Here is a 17,662-nt window from a genome sequence, read left to right as displayed (position 1 = left end):
GCCTGCATACTCGCCAGACATGTCACCCATTTTTGTATTTTATTTCACCTTTATTTAACCAGGTAGGCCAGTTGAGAACAAGTTCTCATTTACAACTGTGACCTGGCCAAGATAAAGCAAAGCAGTGCAACACAAACAACAACACAGTTACACATGGGATAAACAAACGTACAGTCAAAAACACAATAAAAAAATCTATGCACAGTGTGTGCAAATGTAGTAAGGTTAGGGAGGTAATGCAATAAATAGGCCATAGTGACGAAATAATTACAATTTAGCATTAACACTGGAGTGATGGATGTGAAGATGATGATGTGCAAGGACAGAAATTGGGGTGCAAAAGAGCAACAACAAAAAAATAACAATATGGGGTAGTTGGGTGTGCTATTTACAGATGGGCTGTGTACAAGTACAGTGATTGGTAAGCTGCTCTGACAGATGATGCTTAAAGTTAATGAGGGAGATATAAGTCTCCAGCTTCAGTGATGTTTTCAATTCGTTCCAGTCATTGGCAGCAGAGAACTGGAAGGAAAGGTGGCCAAAGTAGGTGTTTGCTTTGGGGATGACCAGTGAAATATACTTGCTGGAGGGCGTGGGTGATGCTATGGAGACCAGTGAGCTGAGATAATGCGGGGCTTTACCTAGCAAAGACTTATAGATGACCTGGAGCCAGTGAGTTTGGCGACGAATATGTAGCGAGAGCCAGCCAACGAGAGCATACAGGTCGCAGTGGTGGGTAGTATATGGGGCTTTAGTGACAAAACAGATGGCACTGTGATAGACTACATCCAATTTGCTGAGTAGAGTGTGGGAGGTTATTTACGAAGTCAAGGATCGGTAGGATAGTCAGTTTTACGAGGGTATGTTTGGCAGCCGATTCTAGATTTAATTTTGGATTGGAGATGCTTAATGTGAGTCTGGAAGGAGAGTTTACAGTCTAACCAGACACCTAGGTATTTGTAGTTGTCCACATATTCTATGTCAGAACCGTCCAGAGTAGTGATGCTAGGCGGGCGGGTGCGGGCAGCAACCAGTTGAAGAGCATGCATTTAGTTTTACTAGCATTTAAGAGCAGTTGGAGGCCACGGAAGAAGTGTTGTATGGCATTGAAGCTTGTTTGGAGGTTTGTTAAAACTGTGTCCAAGGAAGGGCCAGATGTATACAGAATGGTGTCGTCTGCATAGAGGTGGATCAGAGAATCACCAGCAGCAAGAGCGATATCATTGATATATACAGAGAAAAGATTAGGCCCAAGAATTGAACCCTGTGGCACCCCCATAGAGACTGCCAGAGGTCTGGACAACAGGCCCTCCGATTTGACACACCTTCGATTTGACACACTCTATCTGAGTAGTTGGTGAACCAGGTGAGACAGTCATTTGAGAAACCAAGGCTATTGAGTTTGTTGACAAGAATGTGCTGATTGACAGAGTCGAAAGCCTTGGCCAGGTCGATGAAAACAGCTGCACAGTACTGTCTTTTATCTATGGTGGTTATGATATCATTTAGGACCTTGAGCATGGCTGAGGTGCACCCATGACCAGCTCGGAAACCAGATTGCATAGTGGAGAAGGTAAGGTGGGATTCAAAATGGTCAGTGATCTGTTTGTTAACTTGGCTTTCGAAGACTTTAGAAAGGCAGGGCAGGATGGATATAGGTCTGTAACAGTTTGGGTCTAGAGTGTCTCCCCCTTTGAAGAGGGGGATGACCACGGCAGCTTTCCAATCTTTGGGGATCTCAGACGATACGAAAGAGAGGTTGAACAGGCTAGTAATAGGGGTTGCAACAATTTCGGCGGACAACTTTAGAAAGAGAGGGTCCAGATTGTCTAGCCCAGCTGATTTGTAGGGATCCAAATTTTGTAGCTCTTTCAGAACATCAGATATCTAGATTTGGGTGAAGGAGAAACGAGGGGGGGCTTGGGAAAGTTGCTGCGGGGGGTGCAGAGCTGTTGGCCAGGGTAGAGGTAGCCAGGTGGAAAGCATGGCCAGCCGTAGAAAAAATGCTTATTGAAATTCTCAATTTTCATAGATTTATCGGTGGTGACAGTATTTCCTAGCCTCAGTGCAGTGGGCAGCTGGGAGGAGGTGCTCTTATTCTCCATGGACTTTATGGTGTCCCAAAACTTTTTGGAATTAGTGCTACAGGATGCAAATTTCTGTTTTAAAAAGCTAGCCTTAGCTTTCCTAACTGACTGTGTATATTGGTTCCTGACTTCCCTGAAAAGGTGCATATTGTGGGGGCTATTCGATGCTAATGCAGTACGCCACAGGATGTTTTTGTGCTGGTCAAGGGCAGTCAAGTCTGGAGTGAACCAACGGCTATATCTATTCTTCTGTAACGGCTGTCGTCGGAAGAAGACCAAGGTGCAGCGGAGTTAGTGTTCATCATAAAAGGTTTTAATAATAACAAATGTTGGTTTGGTTCCAAATAATCCATAGTTATATCCAAATAGCTGCGTTTTGTTCTTGCGTTCAAGACACTATCCGAACGGTGACGTGCCGGCGCGTATCGTGACAAAAAAAATCTAAATATTCCATTACCGTACTTCGAAGCATGTCAAACGCTGTTTAAAATCAATTTTTATGCGATTTTTCTCGTAAAATAGCGATAATATTCCAACCGGGAGACGTTGTATCCGTTCAAACACTGAAAATAGAAAATGGAGTCGTCACATGCACGCGCGCACCTGTGTCATTGTTCTCAGAAGGAGCACTCTCCAAAAGCCCTACTGTTTTTCGCCCAGGGACTGCAGAGTTATCATTCCACATTCTGGCGCCTTCTGAGAGCCTATGGGAACCTTAGAAAATGTCACGTTACAGCAGAGATTCTGTATTTTCGATAAAGAGGCTACAGAAGGCCAAGAAATGGTCAGACAGGGCACTTCCCATATAGAATCTTCTCAGGTTTTGGCCTGCCATATGAGTTCTGTTATACTCACAGACACCATTCAAACAGTTTTAGAAACTTTAGGGTGTTTTCTATCCAAATCTAATTATATGCATATTCTAGTTTCTGGGCAGGAGTAATTACCAGATTAAATCGGGTATTTATTTTTTATCCGGCCGTGAAAATACTGCCCCCCATCCATAACAGGATAAAAGGGGCATATTTCTGGGCATGGTAGAATAGATTCAGGGCATAATGTACAGACAAGGGTATGGTAGGATGTGAGTACAGTGTGGGTAAACCTAGGCATTGAGTGATGATGAGATTGCTTGCATCTCTGGAGACAGCAGCTAAGCCAGGTGAGGTCTCCCGTGTGTGGGGAGTGTGACAAAAGAGCTATCAAAGGCATGTTGAGCTGGACTAGGGGCTCTACAGTGAAATAAAACAATAACTAACAGAAACAGCGGAAGACAAGGCATATTGACATTAGAGAGAGGCATGTGTTGCCGAGTGATCATAGGGTCTAATGAGCAGCAATAGGTGAGTCTGAAAGCTGTTCGGTAGTCACCACTATGCTTGGCGAGCGGGAGGCACGGCATTCAGAAAGCTAGCGGGTCGGGGATAGCAGAAGAGTCTTTGGTGACAACGCAACGGAAAAGCCTGTTGAAACCACATCGGACGATTACGTCAGCAGACCAGTCGTGATCGATCGGCGGGGCTCCGTGTCGGCAATAAATGGTCCAGGCCAATTGGCAAAAGAGGAATTGTAGCCCACAAATTAGCGGGTATACCTCTTCGGCTAGCCAGGAGATGGGCCTAGCTCAAGCCTAGCTCAAGGCTAACTGGTGCTTGCTTCGGGACAGAGGCGTTAGCCAGCGGTAGCCACTCGATTGCAGCTAGCTAGCTGCGATGATCCGGGGTAATGGCCCAGAGCTTGAGGCAGGACTCCGGTGATGTGGTGGAGAAAAGCAGTCCGATATCACGCTTTGCAGACTGGCAGGTATCGACCGAGCTAAAGCTGGCTGGTGACCAAGCTAAAGGTGAAGTCTGCTAGCCGTGGCTAACAGTGACTACTAGCTAGTAGCTAGTTAGCTGGCAAGCTGCTGATGGAGGTTCAAGTTATAACGTATAAAAATAGCAGATCCGTACCACATTGGGAGGGGAGTTTTGCAGGAAAGTATATTTAGATCATTGAGAATGTTTGGGATAGTCTTGTTCAACGTGTACGGCAGCGGTTTCCAGTTCCTGCCAATATCCAGCAACATCACACAGCCAAAATCAACAGCCTGATCGACTCTATGCGAAGGAGATGAGGGAAATGGTAGTCACACAAGATACTGACTGGTTTTCTGATCCATGCCCCTACCTTTTTTTTAAGGTATCTGTGACCAACAGACCTAATTCATTTATTTAAATTGACTGATTTCCTTATATGAACTGTAACTCGGTAAAATCTTTGTTGCATGTTGTGTTTATATTTTTGCTCAGTAAAGTTGGATCGGTACATGAGGGCTGAGTCCATGATAATTCTGTGGAGCAGACCTAGCTGAATTAATAATACTATTTTTTCCACAGATAGCCAGCATAGCTGCTTAAAATGTTGAACCACCAGATGAGCGTGAGGGGTAGTTTAAGTACAATACTTACAAGCTGGTTTTGGCTGGTCTGTAGCTTATACTTGAGATGTTTGGGGTTGCTGGTGAACCATGATGTGCAGGCATAATCAAAGTGACACTGGACTAGCGCACTTGCCAGAGTCCTTAGGGTGTATATAGCTAGGTTTCCATCCAATGGTGACAGATTTGCATGCGAATATTCAAAAATCTGCATAAAGATAATACCCACTCTGGTATTGGCACGTGTGCTCGAGCCAACAGCTTGCAGATACAGTGTGGGTATAACCTACATGATGAGATTATTATGGACACTTTGTCCATAATAATCTCATCATGGACACTTTTGTACATAATAATCTCATCATGTAGGTTATACCCACACTGTATCAGCGAGATCATTTTTAATTGTAAAACGGCAGCCATCGATCATCATGTCACCAGAATAAGACCCTCAATATTTATTGAAAGGAGCATCAAGCTCATCACCATGCACTTTCAACACCCTGTGAAGTTCATCATAATTTATTTAATCAAGCCTAATAAACAGCATGCTTTAACATGATGTTGTGACATTTTTTATCCAGCATGTACAGTTAAAGCCGGACGTTTACATACACCTTAGCAAAAATACATTTAAACTCAGTTTTTTACAATTCCTGACATTTAATCCTAGTAAAAATTCCCTGCTTTAGGTCAGTTAGGATCACCACTTTATTTTAAGAATGTGAAATGTCAGAATAACAGTAGAGAATTATTTATTTCAGCTTTCATTTCTTTCATCACATTCCCAGTGGGTCAGAAGTTTACATACACTCAATTAGTATTTGGTAGCATTGCCTTTAAATTGTTTAACTTCGGTCAAACGTTTTGGGTAGCCTTCCACAAGCTTCCCACAATAAGTTGGGTGAATTGTGGCCCATTCCTCCTGACAAAGCTGGTGTAACTGAGTCAGGTTTGTAGGCCTTCACAAGGTCCTTTGCTGTTGTTCTGGGATTCTTTTGCACTTTTCGCACCAAAGTACGTTCATCTCTAGGGGACAGAACGTGTCTCCTTCCTGAGCAGTATGATAGCTGTGTGGTCCCATGGTGTTTATACTTGCGTACTATTGTTTGTACGGATGAACGTGGTACCTTCAGGCGTTTGGAAATTGCTCCCAAGGATGAACCAGACTTGTGGAGGTCTACAAATTTTTTTCTGAGGTCTCGACTGATTTCTTTTGATTTTCCCATGATGTCAAGCAAAGAGGCACTGAGTTTGAAGGTAGGCCTTGAAATAACCTCCAGAGGTACACCTCCAATTGACTCAAATTATGTCAATTAGCCTATCAGAAGCTTCTAAAGCCATGACATAATTTTCTGGAATTTTCCAAGCTTTTTAAAGGCACAGTCAATTTAGTGTATGTAAACTTCTGACCCACTGGAATTGTGATACAGTGAATTATAAGTGTAATAATCTGTCTGTAAACGATTGTTGGAAAAATTACTTGTGTCATGCACAAAGTAGATGCCCTAACCGACTTGCCAAAACTATAGTTTGTTAACAAGAAATTTGTAGAGTGGTTGAAAAATGAGTTTTAATGACTCCAACCTAAGTGTATGTAAACTTCTGACTTCAACTGTATTTTCCTCACATAGAAAGTTTGGATGGAACCCTGGTTAATGTCAAGCCATTTTGAGGACGCTGGAATTATATTTTGGACAAATGTTCACATGCCTATAGGAGACTTATGGTACATTTTAAAAGTTAAATGGCGCTTGGATTGGAGAGGAAGCAGAGCGCATCTCAGTATCAAAAGTAAAAACACTGCCAGATTGACCTGCTACTGTGCCTTTCTAGACCTTATGAACTGTCGAGAGTAGACCACAACTGATCCAAATGGAATTAAACATTCAAATCACAGGGGTTACTCGTTGTTATTCATGACATTTTCACAGCAGCCTAGAGTAGAATGTTGTACTCCCTTGAAAATAATAAGGCAATTGTTCATTGCATTGTTGTAGGCTAGTCTAGGTAGGGTTATTGTATTGTCCCTAAACAAGATATTCTATGGGAGCTTTTTGAGCTGCATGTCTCATGTCTTCAATGTTCTTTCATGCGCAATGCTGCACCTGGGCTTTCCACTGCCTATCAGCTATTCCTATTTGTTCTTGTGGATTCATATTGAAAATGTATGCAGCTTTTAATTTATTTTATTTAACCCTTATTTTACAGGTAGGTTGACTGAGAACACATTCTCATTTACAGCAATGACCTGGGGAATAGTTACAGGGGAGAGGAAGGGGGACGAATGAGCCAATTGTAAGCTGGGGATGATTAGGTAACCAGGATGGTATGAGGGCCAGATTGGGAATTTAGCCAGGACACCAGGGTTAACACCCCTACTCTTACAATAAGTGCCCTGGGATCTTTAGTGACCACAGAGAGTCAGGACACCTGTTTAACATCCCATCCGAAAGACGGCACCCCTACACACAGGGAAATGTCCCCAATCACTGCCCTGGGGCATTGGGATATTTTATTTTAGACCAGAGGAAAGAGTGCCTCCTACTGGCTGTCCAACAGTACTTCCAGCAGCATCTGGTCTCCCATCCAGGAACTGACCAGGACCACCCTGCTGAGCTTCAGAAGCAAGCTAGCAGTGGGATGTAGCAACTGCAGATTGGCCGATGTGGTTTGATTGGTGGAAAGAGGGCAGGATAGACAGAATTGACACTATATTGACCTGTGGTATTGTGAAAGTTAGCAGTCGGAAAAGTGTGGCGCATAAGGGAAGTACCAAAACACCTTGATATAGGAGGGGCGCATGCAAGACGATGAGTAAATTCAGCTAGGATGCAAGAAATTATATAGTAAAACCTGCAAAAGAGTGAATGTAACCAGGGGGAAAAAATGTAATACCCTCCCGTGCCCAATAAAAAAAACACACAACCTTGCCGAAAGCAACAATAAAAAGTTTGCCATCCCTTCCCCCCCAGTAAATGTCGAACTGTCCCTAATTTGTAAATGAGCTTCTATCATAACCCAAACACATTAATCCTGTTTTTGTTGTCATAAACAAACAATCCATCTCATGTAGAGAAACATGTGTGTTTTTACCTAGCCAACTGTGTTTAGATCAAATAATACTTCAAGAGAGAGAACTTCGAAGAAGGAAATTCTAACGTGTACCGAATTTGAGACTCACTAGTCTAAACCATTGTAACCCGGATGTTAATACTGCGTAGTGTACCGGATGTTCTTTCATTTTAGCTGAGAAACGAAAATGGGCATGCTAATTGTTAGCCTCGTGAAAGAGTGTGAAATTATACACCATAATTGTGTTTTCTGATCTTGAAGGAGCTAGTTAAGCGTTCAACCAAAAACGTTAAGTAAGTATCTACGATATTTCCAGTTAAATTACTTTGAATCAAGGTATTAACTCAAGGAAACGTAGCTAAGGTAAGCATCAATAGCCAGGTAACGTTATCTACTTTGCTAAAGTTAGCCAACTAGCATAAGCGACCTAGTCCTTGTTAGCTAACTAGCTTTTTTGAAAAACTAGTTAGTTACTGGTGGTGTCGTTTATTTTATGACTAAACATTTTTGTAGCATTTTGTTGTGTGTAACTGAAATATTTAGCTAACTAACTAGTTTATCTAAATTGAAACTAGTTGACGTAGCTAACGTTAGCTAGCTACGTTTTCACAATAACAAGCTGCTTATTTGTAGCAAGGTGGCTAGCCAGTTAGCTGCGTGGTTTAGCCAGCTAGCTAAGGTTAGCTAGCCATTTAGGGTTTGCGACAGTCAACAATGTCATTATGTAGGTAGCTAGTTAGTACTCTAGCGTTCGCTAGCTGGTCATTACTGTTTACAACAAGCTACGCTAGCTTCCCGACTGCTGTGATTAGTTAACAGTAGCTTAGTTGAGGAACGCCTCAATCTAGCCACTTCTCCGAGGCGGAGTTGAGTATTGATAACTGGTAGCGCAATTATCAACATTGGGTCACCATCAGTCGATACTTGTAAACATGTCAATTCTGAAAACGCTTACATATACCTATGTTTGTCCTGTACAACTGCAGTCCTTCCGCGGGGTAACAGTTACTGACATTCATACTTTTAATAAAAACTTTGATTCCCAACCTTTTTCGGTTTTCGGTACATCAAGTACATTTTGCTCTGCCCGGGGTACACTTGAATTACCCCCTCATGTGCACTTTACCAATTAGCATATGGTCTCATGAGTCTTCTCAAGTACCCCTAGGTGGCCTAGTACCCCTGGTTGGGAAACACTGGAAAACAACAAGCGACGTTTCCTCATTTTGTGTTGCTCAACTGGAGACCTAGCGGCCGTGACTGACGTACTACATACGCTGATATTCAATTGGCACAAGCGCATTCCCGCTGAGTTGAACTCCAGGAAAAATTCGGTGTTTGCGTTCAATAATAAAAAAACATAAATAAAAGTATGAATTTCAACACAGTTACAGGTAAGCGTTTTTCAGTTAGACATTCCAGCGTGTCTTTTGCAGTCACTTTGCGTTTATGAAAATATACATTTCATAAGAATGTGGTAGCCTAAACCTACTGGTGATGTTAAAACTAAAATGTACAAGGTAATTTCGTCAAAGCTGTGAGGCTCATCAGTTGCTTATTCAACATATTTGCAACTACTTCACTCAATCCCGTTTTAAGTCTCCCTTCCCAGCAGTTTTACATTCCCTGAGACGAACCAGAAATATTCCAAGATTTTCAAAAAACAGCCAAACTGTGGTCTCTCATTTCTGCATCAGCAAATTTAGCGCGAGGCAAAATAGTAGGCTAGGTGCGCTTCAATTGCTCGTTCAGTGCAGCAGACTGCAGTGGTGCAGCGCTTCTGATGTACCACTTTAGTAAAAGCTGAATCAGTCTTCGAAGATATCAATGATTAATTAGTATTTTACATAACCAAATATAATAGTATAACGTTGCTATTACACCTAAAACACCACAATTTCTAAAGAGATTTTAGGATGATAGGCTAGATGTAAAAACATTTTTATAATAAATCTCATACGGCCAAAACTCAACAGTGCAAGCTACTAGGCAGACTGTTCTTTGATTGAAACAGAATACCAGAAGGCTATATAGTTTAACACCATCTGCTCTAATGTATTCACGAAACAGCAATTCAAGAACATCTAAATCTATATTCCCAATGAAATTGATTGAGATCAAATGATTAGAATGCAGACATTTTTTACATTTCACTGTTAAAACCAGAATTATCATTCAAGATTGACATTGATCATGCCATGGTCTATTTTGAAATTTGTTATGCCCAATTTGGTGTTTGAGGGTAGCCTATTAAAAATAGAAATTGTGGGCATATGCAAACGTTGCAATTGAAGGATGCATTTTTATGCATATTCTATAAATATATTCAATAAGCTACATTTGTCGGTACAACCTTTAAGAAATTATGATGAAGCCATTAACATTTGGCAGGGGTGTGCTACCAAATGTTTGTATTTATGTAAGCTCACACTGTCCTGCAAAATCATCCTGTTGTCCCGCATTTGTGTATTTTAAATGTGGTCACTTTATGTGTGAATAGTGTTTTGTCCATCCTTTTCTTGTAGGAAAGCAGTTGAAGTATTCAGACACAACACAGAAGTTGTTGGGATCGTCCACCCCTAACACAGTGATGACCTCACAGCAGCATTCCCTCCCCAATGCAAACGTCAACCCTCCCCTCCTCGTCCCCCAGAACTCATTAGCTCACCAGGGTAGGCCTCACATTCATCCAAACCAGCTGGACTCTACTCAGAGTAGTGCTGCGGCGCACCCTGCCTCCCACACAGGTCTGATGGGTGGTGTGGGGTCCTCGTCGGTGGGGACCTCCAGCGGAGTGGCAGTGAATAGGGGCACGTTGGCCTCCTGCACTAACTCTGCCTCCTCAAGGACGCCCTCGTCAGGACGCTTTGAACCCTGGCCTGAGGAGGCCGTAGACAATGCTTACGGCTTGTACTCGCTGCACCGCATGTTCGACATAGTGGGAGCCCAGCTCACGCACCGCGACGTGCGAGTGCTCTCATTCCTGTTCGTGGATGTTATTGACGAGTATGAGCGCGGTGGCATCAGGAGTGGCCGGGACTTCCTGCTAGCTCTGGAGCGCCAGGGGCGATGTGATGAGACCAACTTCAGACACGTCCTGCAGCTGCTTCGCATCATCACACGGCACGACCTGCTGCCCTACGTCACACTCAGGAAGAGACAGACCGGTAAGTGTTGGTTTCCTTCTCAAACTTTGCCTTTTTCAGGCCCACTGTCATTTTATAAAAAATATGAAAGACCAAACTACATGTAATGGTGTTGAGACAGAGAAACGTAGATTCCCGATCTGCAAAATGTTATGTTGTCAATCTCCTAAATGTTATTCCGATTTTTTTTCCCTCCACTTCTCGCCATCTTGAAAACACACTTTCTAGTCCCTTAGTTAATAATTGAGAGTTTACATTAAATTGAAGTACACTGCTCAAAAAAATAAAGGGAACACTTAAACAACACAATGTAACTCCAAGTAAATCACACTTCTGTGAAATCAAACTGTCCACTTAGGAAGCAACACTGATTGACAATACATTTCACATGCTGTTGTGCAAATGGAATAGACAACAGGTGTAAATTATAGGCAATTAGCAAGATACCCCCAATAAAGGAGTGGTTCTGCAGGTGGGGACCACAGACCACTTCTCAGTTCCTATGCTTCCTGGCTGATGTTTTGGTCACTTTTGAATGCTGGCGGTGCTTTCACTCTAGTGGTAGCATGAGACAGAGTCTACAACCCACACAAGTGGCTTAGGTAGTGCAGCTCATCCAAGATGGCACATCAATGCGAGCTGTGGCAAGAAGGTTTGCTGTGTCTGTCAGCGTAGTGTCCAGAGCATGGAGGCGCTACCAGGAGACAGGCCAGTACATCAGGAGACGTGGAGGAGGCCGTAGGAGGGCAACAACACAGCAACAGGACCGCTACCTCCGCCTTTGTGCAAGGAGGAGCAGGAGAAGCACTGCCAGAGCCCTGCAAAATGACCTCCAGCAGGCCACAAATGTGCATGTGTCTGCTCAAACGGTCAGAAACAGACTCCATGAGGGTGGTATGAGGGCCCGACATCCACAGGTGGGGCTTGTGCTTACAGCCCAACACCGTGCAGGACGTTTGGCATTTGCCAGAGAACACCAAGATTGGCAAATTTGCCACTGGCGCCCTGTGCTCTTCACAGATGAAAGCAGGTTCACACTGAGCACGTGACAGACGTGACAGAGTCTGGAGACGCCGTGGAGAACGTTCTGCTGCCTGCAACATCCTCCAGCATGACCGGTTTGGCGGTGGGTCAGTCATGGTGTGGGGTGGCGTTTCTTTGGGGGGCTGCACAGCCCTCCATGTGCTCGCCAGAGGTAGCCTGACTGCCATTAGGTACCGAGATGAGATCCTCAGACCCCTTGTGAGACCATATGCTGGTGCGGTTGGCCTTGGGTTCCTCCTAATGCAAGACAATGCTAGACCTCATGTGGCTGGAGTGTGTCAGCAGTTCCTGCAAGAGGAAGGCATTGATGCTATGGACTGGCCCGCCCGTTCCCCAGACCTGAATCCAATTGAGCACATCTGGGACATCATGTCTCGCTCCATCCACCAACGCCACGTTGCACCACAGACTGTCCAGGAGTTGGCAGATGCTTTAGTCCAGGTCTGGGAGGAGATCCCTCAGGAGACCATCCGCCACCTCATCGGGAGCATGCCCAGGCGTTGTAGGGAGGTCATACAGGCACGTGGAGGCCACACGCACTACTGAACCTCATTTTGACTTGTTTTAAGGACATTGCATCAAAGTTGGATCAGCCTGTAGTGTGGTTTTCCACTTTAATTTTGAGTGTGACTCCAAATCCAGACCTCCATGGGTTGATAAATTGGATTTCCATTGATTATTTTTGTGTGATTTTGTTGTCAGCACATTCAACTATGTAAAGAAAAACATATTTAATAAGATTACTTCATTCATTCAGATCTAGGATGTGTTATTTTAGTGTTTCCTTTATTTTTTTGAGCAGTATATTTTAAGTCACTAACCAAAAGCCTTCATGTGCTTTACCTTTCAGTGTGCCCAGACCCAGTGGATAAGTACCTGGAAGAGACGTCGGTGCGTTATGTGTCCCCCAGAAGAGGAGGAGAGGGCAGGGAGGCTGCACCCCACAGAAGGACAGGTGAGTTTGGCTCTGCATGTATACAGCTACATACTTCAGTATACTGTATGTAGTCTATGTGGACACTGCTTCAAATGAGTGGATTTGGCATTTCAGCTACACCCGTTGCTGACAGGTGTATAAAATTGAGCACACAGCATGCAAACGCCATAGGAAAACATTGGCAGTGGAATGGCCTTACTGAAGAGCTCAGTGACTTTCAACGTGGCACCATCATAGGATGTCACTTTTCCAACAAGTGAGTTAGTGAAATTTCTGCCCTGGTAGAGCTACCCTGGTCAACTGTAAGTGCTGTTATTGTGAAGTGGTAACGTCTAGGAGCAACAAGGGCTCAGCTGCGAAGTGGTAGACCACAAAAGCTCACCGACTGGGACCGCGAAGTGCTGAAGCGTGTAAAAATTCTGTCCTCAGTTGCAACACTCCCTGCCGAGTTAAAAACTACCCCTGGAAGCAACGTCAGCACAAGAACTGTTCGTCAGGAGCTTTATGAAATGGGTTTCCATGGCCGTGCAGCCGCACACACACCTAAGATCACTATGCGCAACACCAAGTGTCGTCTGGAGTGGTAGCTCGCCACCATTTGACTTTAGAGCAGTGGAAACGCGTTCTCTGAAGTAAAGAATTGCTTCATCTGGCAGTCTGACGGACTAATCTGGGTTTGCAGATGCCAGGATAATGCTACCTGCCCCAATGCACAGTGCCAACTGTAAAGTTTGGTGGAGGAAGAATAATGGTCTGAGGCAGTTCATGTTTCTGGCTTGGTCCATTAGTTCTAGTGAAGGGAAATCTTAAAGCTACAATGACATTCTTTGTGGCAAAAGTTTGGGAAGCCCTTTCCTGTTTTCAGCATGACAATACCCCTGTGCACAAATCAAGGTCCATATAGAAATGGTTTGTTGAGGTCGGTGTGGAAGAACTTGACTGGCCTGCACAGAGGCCTGACCCCAACCCCATCGAACACCTTTGTGATGAATTGGAACACCGACTGCGAGCCAGGCCTAATCGCCCAACATCAGTGCCTGACCTCACTAATGCTCTTGTGGCTGAATGAAGGCAAGTCCCCGCAGCAATGTTCCAACATCTAGTGGAAAGCATTCCCAGAAGAGTGGAGGCTTTTACAACAGCAAATGGGGGGGTGCAATTCCATATTATTGCCCTTGATTTTGGAATTACATGTTTGACGAGCAGGTGTCCACATACTTTTGGTGATGTAGTGTATGTGTGTTGGGGGAATTAATAGAATTGGTGGAAATAGTGACATAAATACATCTGTAAATGTCTTTGCCCCCCCCCCCCCCCCCACACTAACAGGTCCCCAGCCAGTGATCTGCTGTTCTCCATCGGGGACCCAGGTGGGCCCTTCCCGCACCAAGCCAGGCCCCCCATTACCCAGCCGCAAAAGAAAGAGGGCCTACGCCACAGGAGACTGCAGGGAGAAGCAAACCTGTGGTAAGGGCATTTTGAGTGTGTATGAAAGCACAAAGAAAAATAATTCTTAAGTAACTTTATGCTTTCAAAGGTTGTATCTACTTTTTGTCAGTTATTTCATGACAATGAATGACAAAGGACTTGGCTAAAGCACATGCATACAGATCTGCGCCAAATTATACAGACGCTGATTAAAAATGAAAGATTGCGGCATGATTCATTGACAGTATAATTTCCAATAGACGGCACACCTCTTCCTCTGTGTCACCCCTCCCCTTGCTCTTCCCTATTCACCCCACACCCCTGCAGACATCCGCCTACGAGTGCGCGCTGAGTACTGCCAGCATGAATCAGCTCTTCTGGGAAACGTTTTCTCCAACAAGCAGGAGGCTCTGGAGAGGCAGTTTGAGAGGTTCAACCAGGCAAACACTATCCTCAAGTCCCGGGACCTGGGCTCCATCATCTGCGACATCAAGTTCTCAGAGCTCACCTACCTAGATGCTTTTTGGCGGGACTACATCAACGGCTCCCTGCTGGAGGCCCTGAAGGGCGTCTTCATCACAGACTCGCTCAAACAGGCGGTGGGCCATGAGGCCATCAAACTCCTGGTCAATGTGGATGAGGAGGACTATCAGGCTGGCCGCCGCAAGCTGCTCCGGAACCTGGTCACAGGAGTGGGGGCAGGGTCTGCAGCTGAAGCCGCAGCCGCACTTGGAGGGAGCAGAGAGACTCCATCCTAGAAACGCATGCGTCTGCTGCTTTTAGCAGAGGGGGAACCCGTGTCCCAAATAAGAGAACTTGACTTCATGGTGAGGACAGGAGCAACAAAAGTGAAAAGGCTGTTCTGTTTCAGGAAGAAGTGTGAGGGAGAATGCTGGGTGCCCTGCCCTTTCATCTATGAAGGGAATGTGAAATAAAAGTGAGCCAAAGCAAGTGAGTCAGCAGATGTGGAACACAGACCGAAGAGAAGTGTTTTGAAAGTTGAAGGGTTTTGTTCTTTCTGCTGGAAGGACAATGCTAATATTTTCTGCTGGAAGGACAATGCTAATATTTTCTATTTGTAACTTGTGAGTTGACTATAAAATCAGATTTTACATTTTCTTTTGGTATCACACATCTCTTTCCCAAAAAGTGTTCATGAAATGTTCCCTTGTAGACTATTACTTCACATGGCTATAAACAGGCAAGTCACTGTTGGGACATTTTGCATTTTGTTTATTGCCAGGCTAGGACAGAATCCTTGTAAGCCAGAGACATTACCATCGTACAATTATTTGGTAGTAAATAAGTCTGAATTTTTCTCAAACTGCTGGTAGCTTGTTGTTAAATGAACAAATATTGTGAACCAAATCAACAAGAATGATTCACAATATTTGTTCATTTGACAAGGTACCAGCACTTTGAGAAGGAAAAAAAGATTAACCTTACCGAGAGGTGTCAGAAGTGCTTGAAAATTGTTGCAACACAAACATACATTCAACAACATATAGAATGCGGTTATATATATATATTTTTTTTAAACGGTAAGTCATGTTGAAGTCATTTTGCTCCCTAAATACTGTATCTGGGCAATTCCACGGTAGCAGTAACACAGACTCCGGTGTTTCACTTTAAAATGTATGCCAAACAAAAACCTATGATTGTAAAGTTAAACAAACCATACAACTCTATGCACAATAACTTGTTTTAAACATTTCCACAGAACATTGCATATGCAAAGTTTGGTAACCGAATGACAGCACAAACCGTCATTCTGTTACCAAGCTTTGCATTGGCACTGTTCTGTGTTTTTGTAACATTTTCAGTAGGAATTGTAAAAATAGGCATAGAGTTGTAAGGTTTGATTGCAAAGTTAATCATTTGGTTTTTGTTTAACGTACATTTAAAAAGTCTCAGTAGCTTTGTTTCCATCAACTTGTCAAGTGAATTATATATTTTGTTCTGTCGACATTTACAAAGTTTGCATAGAAAATTGTTGCGACAATTGCCTGCTATGGTGCATTTCCATTTAACTGTTGTGTGTAAAAAAAAAAAACAGCTGGGCGTAATGATGGCACATGGAGAGAAAAAAACCTGAAAGTGTTTAATAAAAATGAAATGGGTGAAGTGTTTCCATTATCCATTTAGGCAAGTTGCGCGTGAATAAATTGGCGACAGCCTGTATGCCCTCCCCGCCATCTGTTTCATGTCTCAGGTAGACCAAGTTATCTGGATACAATGCAATAGTTGACTAGTATTTGCCGTAGTCTTTGTTATATTTATATATTTTTTGGGGTACATTTGACCCCTTTTTCATAATATCCAATTGGTAGTTAGCCTTGCACCGTCGCTGCAACTCCGTACGGACTTGGGAGAGGTGACGGTCCAGAGCCCTGCATCCCCTGAAACACAACCCTGCCAAGCCGCACTGCTCGCTTAACCAGCCGCACCAGTGTGTTGGCGGAAACACAGTCCAGCTGGCGACCGCAGTCAGTGTGCATGCGCCCGGCCCGCCACAAGGAGTCGCTAGAGCGCGATGGGACAAGGATATCCCGCCGGCCTAACCTGGACGACGCTGGGCCAATTGTGAGCCGCCTCATGGGTCTCCCGGTCGCCTTCGACAGCCTGGGATCGAACCCAGGTCTGTAGTAATGCCTCTAGCGCTGCGATGCAGTGCTTTAGACCGCTGTGCAAATCGAGAGGTCTTATTTGCCAATGTATCGCCACGGTCCGTGCCATGGTCCGTGCCATGGTGACTCCTGTAGATCTGTAATAATTGGATGGTGAAACTTGCATCCAGCCAACCAGAAAAGCAGGGCGAAGCAATTCAGGGAATTTTTATAATTGAAAAATAGATTTAGCAAGCAGTAGGCATTTACAATGAAATGTGGAGTGGAGCTTTATAGTTACGTGATATCACATGCCCGCATACATTCAAAATTATTCGGCAATCATAATTTATTTGAAAAACGTTCTATAATGTGTCGCAACAAATAAAGTTAGACGACAGAAAAATCCACCCATGTCGAACGGATAATAATTCTCATATCTGCCATTTCCATTACACGTGGCACATTCTTTTGATGTGACATTGCAATGGAAACCTGCCTCGTGTCACTTTTACCGTACTGTGGAATTGCCCGTCTACTCTCCCGTATAAAACATTGTTAAATTGTATTCACCCATGGCTCAGATTTCTTACTGATTTGTATGTCAATATTTGCATTTAATTTGAAAAAATGCTACATTTATTCTTTAAGCAATTGTTTTATTATCGTTATATTTGTGAGAGGTGAAACCTCTCTGCCTCTTCTAAATCCACATGAAATCAATCATCCGTTTAACATACCTTTTTTGATGTCAATGTAAATTATCAGGAATATTCGCCTCTAATAGAGAAGCAGGTTGGCATTTATTGTCATGAGTCTTTTCCCAGGAAGCAGCGATTCTGCAGAGCTCACTAGCTGGCACAGCCACAAAGTCATAAGATCTGATTTTAAACCTAACCTTAACCACACTGGTAACCCTA

General features: G+C 43.8%; 1 protein-coding gene across 2 annotated transcripts; it reads left to right on the top strand.

The window, feature by feature from the left end:
- Positions 1-7,725: 7,725 nt before the first annotated feature.
- Positions 7,726-16,260, top strand: LOC115168235 (death effector domain-containing protein). Of its 2 annotated transcripts, none has more exons than XM_029723322.1 (5): positions 7,726-7,874; positions 10,107-10,748; positions 12,622-12,726; positions 14,038-14,175; positions 14,464-16,260. In XM_029723322.1, the coding sequence occupies exons 2-5, from the start codon at positions 10,172-10,174 to the stop codon at positions 14,892-14,894; spliced, it is 1,251 nt and encodes a 416-aa protein (XP_029579182.1). In that variant the 5' UTR covers positions 7,726-7,874; positions 10,107-10,171; the 3' UTR covers positions 14,895-16,260. The 2 variants fall into 2 exon arrangements, with proteins under 2 accessions (XP_029579182.1, XP_029579183.1); XM_029723323.1 differs by having other exon boundaries at positions 7,863-7,944.
- Positions 16,261-17,662: the final 1,402 nt, after the last annotated feature.

The sequence above is a fragment of the Salmo trutta genome, chromosome 30 (genome assembly GCF_901001165.1).
Source record: "Salmo trutta chromosome 30, fSalTru1.1, whole genome shotgun sequence".
In the NCBI taxonomy this organism is placed as follows: Eukaryota; Metazoa; Chordata; class Actinopteri; order Salmoniformes; family Salmonidae; genus Salmo; species Salmo trutta.
Note: the sequence above shows the minus strand (reverse complement) of the source record. Positions and strands in the feature narration are given on the sequence as shown.

Excerpts from the sequence above, each read along its gene's own strand:
- LOC115168235 (XM_029723322.1), top strand. The coding sequence starts at position 10,172 with ATGACCTCACAGCAGCATTCCCTCCCCAATGCAAACGTCAACCCTCCC. Across the intron at positions 10,749-12,621 it reads ACTCAGGAAGAGACAGACCG|TGTGCCCAGACCCAGTGGAT; the intron begins GTAAGTGTTGGT and ends TTTACCTTTCAG. Across the intron at positions 12,727-14,037 it reads TGCACCCCACAGAAGGACAG|GTCCCCAGCCAGTGATCTGC; the intron begins GTGAGTTTGGCT and ends CCACACTAACAG.